Raw genomic sequence first — 7,930 nt, 5'->3', positions numbered from 1 at the left:
GCAAGGTTACAATGTTAAATTAAGAACATAATTAAATTAGAAAAGTTTGTTACATTGGGATAAACAGTCCTAGCCTGTGCCATTAAATTAGAAGAGTCCAAGATTAAATAAACGAAAACAACCCATAAGAATTAAATAGGCAGCCCACTTTGCTTTTAATAAAATGTGAGCTCAAAATCCAAATGCTTAGTGGCCCAGTCAAAATAGAAGCCTAACCCGGATTCATAGATAGTAGTATCAGTCTATCAGATAAATTGGCAGCTCTCAGAAAAATAGTGCACAAACATACTCCATTTATCAGCATTCACTCTTGCTAAATTTGTGACACTTTGAAAATTACACTTGGCATTGGAATCCTGCATTGTATCATTATCTTTGTGTTCCATATCGTGTTGTTTGTTATGACACTTGAAAAAGCTATCCATCTTAAAAGAATTCAAACAAAATCAATAATAGACAAGTACAAAGGGCCAAAAATTATACATCTTCATCAATATTCTGAAAAATAAAAACTAAGATAGCTGACTCATTCATCAAATCATGAACTACTACAAATGGCAGTACAAATCTAATGGATTAGTGTTCACATAACAGTGACAAATAAATTGATTTGAGCAACTATACGTCCATGCTAATATGCTATCAAACTCCATTATTGGCGAACAGAAACAGCAAATCGTGGACGACGAGTTCTTGTAGCTGCCACAACAGTAGCATAGATCTTGTGCAGAGCTGATGCTACTTCAATCATGTTGATTCTTTCATCTGCTGAATCAGCTACACATTTCATTGCCAATTCAAATATTGACATTAAACATTGCACCTTGGCAGAAAAATGTTGATCTTCCCTTGAAAGTAGAGCAGGCGCCACCAATTCAGTTGCTGTATTTTCATCTAATGCTTCACTTACCCACTCTTTTATACTCCTCTCTTCACCAAACATATCGTCTGTTGGCCTTTTTCCAGAGAACATCTCTAGCAGCAATATCCCAAAACTGAACACGTCCCCATTTGTTGATACTTTGCCTTCCATTCCAAACTCTAATTGTGTCACATGCATTCAAAATTTTGTTAGAACTAGGTAAAACATTTATATCTGATGAAATTAAAGTTTAAAAAATCAGTATAATGAGTCACCTGGTGCTGCATGACCGATGGTTGCCATTGTTTGTGTTTGGATGACCGTTTCTCCTCCATCGAAAAGCTTGGAAATACCAAAATCAGCAAGATGAGCAGTCATGTCTTGATCAAGCAACACATTGCTTGGCTTTATATCACAATGAACAACGGGGAATGTGTGGCCATGATGAAGATATTCCAAGGCTGCTGCAACATCGAGTGCTATTTTAAATCTCTGTATAAGATCCAGATCATACATCTCATAATGTAACCATTTATCCAAGCTCCCCTTTGGCATATATGTGAGGATCAATGCTTTAAACTCCATATTAGAACAACATCCAATAACTCGAACTAAGTTTCTGTGTCGAATGCTGCTTAATATAGCAGTTTCAGCGTCAAAGCTCCTTGTTGCTCCTTGCAATTCCAAGTTGAAGACTTTAACCGCAGCTTTCAACCCATCAAAAAGTGTTGCTTCGAATACAGAACCAAAACTACCTCTTCCAAGTAGGTTGGTTTCACTAAATGAACTTGTTCCTCGTTCAAGTTCTATATAAGAAATTCTCTTACATTCAGTAGTTAATGGTGGAATATAAGTAGAGAGTGTCACGTTTTTCTGTTTACACTTTCTTATGAGAATAAGCGTTACGATGACAACAATGACAGCTAAAACTACTGATGGCACAATGAGTTTTTTCAACCATGATCTATGATGATTTTTTGGGCAAGGTGCAACTTGAAATTTTATTGGACCACATAGATGTAAGTTGTGGGAAAAGGAGGGAGCACTGAAGTTTCCAAAACAACCACCATGTGGAATTTCACCCTCCAGTTGGTTGTTGGAAACATCAAAATTTTCAAGAAAGTGGAGGTTTTCTAAGGACTTGGGAATAGATCCGGAAAGAGTATTGTAAGATAAATCCAGTGTAATCATACCCTTGACATCTCCCAAGGAATGAGGAATGAAGCCACTAAACATATTATTTGAAAGGTTAAGAAATGTTAGTGATTGGCAACCACCAATTGAGCTGGGAATAACATCTGAAAATTGATTGGATGACAAATCCAAAGAGTTGATCATCTTAAAATTTCCAACTTGAGTTGACAATTGACCGCTTAAATGATTGGAAGACAAGCTCAAAAACACAAGGTCTGTGAGAAACCACAAGCTAGGAGGGATTTTTGAAATCAATTGATTGGATCCTAAGTTGATGACTTTCAAGTATTTAACATCACTTAAGCATTTAGGTATTGGACCCACCAGCATGTTATGAGCAAGGCTCAACTCCCCCAACTGATACAATCTACAAAGATTGTTAGGGATATATCCCACTAATTGATTGTCACTAAGATATATTCTTTGGAGACGGTTCATTTTTCCTATTGTTGGTGGAATGTGACCACTCAGTTGATTCTCATTCAAATACAAATTTAGCAAACTGCTTAAGTTTCCTACTTCAAACGGAATGATACCCATGATGTTGCATGCTGATACATGAATTCTCTCAAGAGATGAGGAAAAATTTCCAAGTGAAGCAGGTAGGATGCCATTTAGTGGATTTCCGGATACTTCCAGCCTCTTCAAATGTCGACAACTAGTTAATGAAGAGAGAAATGCCAATTCCTGAGTTGGGAATTCTGCTGCGCTCAAATTATTCTCCCAAAGGAGTAGCTGCTCTAGGAGCTTCAGATTACCAAAGAAGGGTATGGAGCCACTAAATGAGTTGGAAGACATCTCCAAGATAGTAAGTTTAGAAGCATTGGTGATAGAACTTGGAATTGGGCCACTGAAGTTGTTCCAAGCCACAAGAAACCATTCAAGATCGGGAAGTGAATTCCCCATATCTAATGGAAGGGTACCAGAAAAATCATTGTATGAAGCCTGTAGATTCTTCAATGTTGAAATGTTGAAAATCGAAGATGGAATAGATCCATATAAGGAATTATTGAACACAATGAAAGTCTCAAGTATTTGCAGAGTGCCAATCTCTTGTGGTAATTCACCTGTCAAATATATCCAAATTGAATATTACTCCCTCTGTCCGGGCAGGGAAGATGAGATTTTATGCACTCTTATTTTAAGGAATTTTAAAGTATGAAAGATGAATAAAGTTAGAGAGTGAAAAGTTAGTTGGATGTTTGATTGTAAAATGTTTTAAAGTAGATAAGATAAATAAAATAGGAGAGAGAAAGAATAGTTGAATATCTTAATTCTTTCTTAAATAAGTATGTGCGAGATAGATGAAAAAAAGAAAGTGTGTCTATCTTCGATGTAATTGAGAACACATACCAAGTTATACACTCCCTTCGTCCATGAATGGGAGTCCCGTTTTTTCATTTTAATCTGCCACGAATAGGAGTCCCGGTTCATTTTAACTATAAATTGTGATAGGGTCCTACCTTCCACTAATTCATTCCACTCACATGTTATTTAAAACTAATATATACAAATGAGACCTACATTCCACTAACTTTTTTCCACCCACTTTTCTTAACATTTCTTAAAACCCGTGCCGCCTAATGGCAGTCGAAGGGAATAATAATTTAAATAGAACCCTTAATTCACCTACTCAAAATTGAAGGTTTTTTTTTATTAATTTGAAAAAACAGTTATTAAAATTTATTCTAACGGGATGCATTTACTAAAGAATTTAAATTATCATAAAAAATGTTATAAGTGCAAAAATGTTATAAGTGCGTAGAATCTAAAAATGGAAAGTTGTTAAATTGGTAAAATCCATGTGAGGAATTTAATTAACACTAAAAAATACGCAAAATAATGACTGAATTAGTGACGGCATCCAACAGCTCAACAACTAATGACAGAATTAGAGACAGATTAGTCCGTCACTAATGCCAGTAGTCACCTACAGTTTCCGTCATAGTAAATTTAGTGATGGAAAAACCGCCACTAATACTTTTTACCGACAAGTTCATTAATGACGGATCTGCCCAAACTTGATCTGTCACTATCCGTCACTAATTGGCGACTTTTTTGTAGTGTAAGTATCGAACTTCAGGTTGAACTAATTCATACAAATAATTTGATGAAATCATAAACAAAAGGAAGAAGGATCAATTATAGTATACCTGAGAAACAGCGACGGATCTACATTGGGACAAGCCCCCGCGCCAACGGGGGCTTCGCCGGCCCCAAACCCTGACTCCCCTTTACATGGCCGTCCTCCGACCAGTCTCCGCCCCAAGATCCAGCGAATCCCACCGCCTGATTTTCTAAAATTGAAAATTTAATTAGGAAGGAGATCACAAGACTTGGGCGATGAAGTGGAGAAGAGGCCTGAGATAAATAGTTGTAAATGTGTATCAGTGTATGCAAAGAGAGGAAATGTGGAAAGAAGAAAAAGGGGATGGCGCGGCTGCCTCGAGAAGAAAGATGAATAGGGAAAGTAGACAAGATCTGTTTTTTAACTTTTTTTATTCAATAAGAGATATTTACCCAATTTTGACGTGTCAAATGATAGAAAAAATAGAGATAAATATCTATATTTACCCAGTTCATCTAGTAGAGGTAATCACAGGAGTATTTAATTTATTTTGTTCTCTCTAACATATCTATAGTCCAATTGAGAAAGTACTTTATAATTTTAATTTTATCTCTAACAAATTTAATTTATTATCGAACAATGTATCTCTAATTTGTTTAATTTTTTATCTTATAAAATATTTTCATCATAATTTAATTCCACCCTTAATAATTAAAATCAAATCATCATAAAATATTTAATTATTACAAATAATGAAAAAGCTTAGTTCCAAACATTCTTAAATTTCCTAAGATACAGAATATTTGTGAAACTTATTAAAATAAATTTATCCTTGGTCGATTGAGTGTATAAAATGGGTAGTGAAAATAATTTTCTACAATTTCAAGATATAACGGGTCGTCTATAACAATTATTATCTAATTCTTTCTAAAATTGTAATGTTTGTTATATGTAATATTTTACTATTATTAGTATTCCATCCGTCTCGATTAAATTGACCCATTTCTTTGTCGGCACTAGATTTTAGGAGGTTTTTATTAATGTGTTTAATTGGAGAAAGAAAATGTGAGCGTAAGTAATAAATGGAGAGAAAAAAAGAGTTGAATATTTAATTGAGGAGAGAAAAAAGTGGTTGAGTGTATTAATTGGAAAAAGAAAGTTTTCAAAAATAGAAATGTGTGATCTTATTTGGGATAACCTAAAAAGAAAAGTGTGTCATCTTAAATGAGACAGAGGGAGTAAATTTTAAAATTTTCAGCCCCGGATTGTTAAAATTCCTGGATCCGTCACTGCTGAGAAATGATTATACGACAAGTCCAACTCTCTAAGCATGCTCGTATTTCCAATCTCACGAGAGATGGTTCCACTGAGATTGTTGTTGTATAACCTCAAGATCTCAAGATGTTTGCATTTCCATATATTTAGAGGAATATGACCTACAAATTATAGAGGTTTTAAATTAGTCACTTCCGATTGTTTATTCTGTTAGTACCGTAGGTAATTACTGATTCTATTATGTAAAATAAATATTTCACATTTTAAAATTTGTTGGCACCATCTTATACATTAGAGATGCGTATTATTGGATTGGCATACAATACCTGTCAACTTGTTATTCTCAAGATATAACATCTGAAGCTCCTGGAGATTGTGGAAAGTTGGAATACTTCCTGTTTAACTATTGTTAGATAAGCTCTCAAAGAAGACATGTTACAGATTGAAGATGGAACATCTCCACTTGGAGAAGCGCCGTCAATATTTAATATCTATAGCTAAAGATGTTGCATATAAAGATAGGATACACGTTCACTAACTTTTTTCATACATTTTCCTTTATATTTCTTAAAAACTCATGCAGTTCAAAGTGGGACACATATATTATTGGATTGACATGCATACCTGCAACTTGTTATCACAAATGGGGCGGAGGTAGTATGCATTAGAGACATATATTATTGGATTGACATGCATACCTGTCAACTTGTTATCACAAAGATATTACTCCTTAAACTTCGGGAGATTGTCGAAAGTTGGGATACTTCCTGACAAACTATTGTCACATAAGCTCAAGTATGTCAAGGTAGACATGTTGAAGATTGAAGATGGAATATCTCCGATTAGAGAAGCACTAGGAATATCTAATATCTCTAGTTTTGAAAGATTTCCTATTTCTGTTGGAACTCTTCCTGAAATTATAAAATGAAAATAATAAGTGACCTCGTATACATAATCAGGTTATATGTGGAGAAGCTTTTGTTTTGCGTAGATAATGGTCAATTTTGCATGTTTGGATATGAACATTAGTGTTTTTCGAACATGACAACAATCACATACCGGAATAAGAATAATTTTATACCTTGAAAACCAATATTGTACCCCAAGTACAACTCTGTAAGCCTTCCCAATCGTCCAATTTCACGTGGGATGTTTCCACTGAAATTGTTGTTGGATAATGACAACACCTCAAGACGAGTGCATTTCCATATATTTGGCGAAATCTGCCCTTCAAGTTGGTTTTGACTGAGTGATAATATTGTGATGTTGTGTGTATTGTAGCACATATCACTTGGGAGCCAACCTGATAGGCTATTATTTCTAATTCCAATTTCTCTAAGGGAAGATATATTGAAGATACCACGTGGTATGGACCCACTCAACTGATTATTGTTCAAGTATAACATCTGTAGCTTAGAATTGTTAGACAAAGATGCAGGAATTGTACCTAAGAAAATGTTCTTGTACATATAGAGTTCTTCCAATTGAGGTAGACTGCCCAACCATGTTGGTATTTTTCTGGTGACTGAATTTGCTCCCACATTCATCACTTTCAAACGACGAAGTTTAGAGAGCTCAAACGATAAGAACCCCGCGAAATTGTTGAAACTGATGTCCAAATATCTAAGAAACGTAAGGTTTCCGAGATGTGGAGTAACGGTTCCAACAAGGCCGTATCCAGAGAGATTGATAGCAGTGACACGGCAGTGTTTGAGACCGCACGTCACACCATTCCAGTTACAAATTGATGTATTTTGAGACCAATTGGTGCTCAAGATAGCATAAGGGTCGGAAGTGATGGAGTTTTTGAATGAAATGAGTGCATTCTTGTCAGTGGTGATAGAATCCAAGGAGAGGGTAAGGCTACTTAAGAATAAGATTGAAAGAGCAACAAAGAAGATAAAAGACTCCATTAATTTGGTGCTTGGTTTCATTTGATACACTGCGTTCTTTAAAACATATCTATGCTTCATATATAGGGTTAGCATTTTGCAGTGTAATAGTTTTACTCCCTCCGTCCCAGCTAAGATGACACATTTTTTGGCCGGCACGAGAATTTAGGAGTTATTAGTTAAAGTGTGTAATTGGAGAGAGAAAAGGTGGGTATAAGTATTAAAATAGAGGGAGAAAGAAAGATGAATATTTTAATAGGAGTGAGAAAAAGTAGTTGGGTGTATTAATTGGAGAGAGAAAGTTACCAAAAAAAGGAAATGTGTCATCTTAGTTGGAACAAACTAAAAAAGAAAACGTGTCATCTTAAGCGGGACGGAGGGAGTAGTATGTATAGAGGAGTATAACTAATTTCTTAAATGATTTTTATTTCAGTTCCTTTTAGATTATAAGGATGAGTCTTCGTCAACCGAAATATTCGTCCAAATATTGGGATTAATTGCATCAGATCTTTTTTTAAGGCTTAGTTTTATATTACCATTTAGAATGTCCATAAAAATAGTCTCATTTCTAAATATAAAAAGTTTCTTTCTTATAATTTACCCACTTTTTCTCATCTCTCATCCTTTACTTACTTTTTT

The 7,930-nt window shown here is 34.9% G+C and overlaps 1 protein-coding gene across 1 annotated transcript; it reads right to left on the bottom strand.

The window, feature by feature from the left end:
• Positions 1-642: 642 nt before the first annotated feature.
• On the bottom strand, positions 643-7,327 carry LOC125208335 (receptor kinase-like protein Xa21). Its single transcript, XM_048107919.1, has 6 exons — positions 6,481-7,327; positions 6,098-6,310; positions 5,726-5,794; positions 5,420-5,560; positions 1,138-3,126; positions 643-1,041 (listed from the first exon to the last, which is right to left on the bottom strand). The coding sequence occupies exons 3-6, from the start codon at positions 5,754-5,756 to the stop codon at positions 653-655; spliced, it is 2,550 nt and encodes an 849-aa protein (XP_047963876.1). The 5' UTR covers positions 5,757-5,794; positions 6,098-6,310; positions 6,481-7,327; the 3' UTR covers positions 643-652.
• Between the last annotated feature and the right edge of the window lie 603 nt (positions 7,328-7,930).

Source organism: Salvia hispanica, chromosome 2 (genome assembly GCF_023119035.1).
Source record: "Salvia hispanica cultivar TCC Black 2014 chromosome 2, UniMelb_Shisp_WGS_1.0, whole genome shotgun sequence".
Taxonomy (NCBI): Eukaryota; Viridiplantae; Streptophyta; class Magnoliopsida; order Lamiales; family Lamiaceae; genus Salvia; species Salvia hispanica.
Note: the sequence above shows the minus strand (reverse complement) of the source record. Positions and strands in the feature narration are given on the sequence as shown.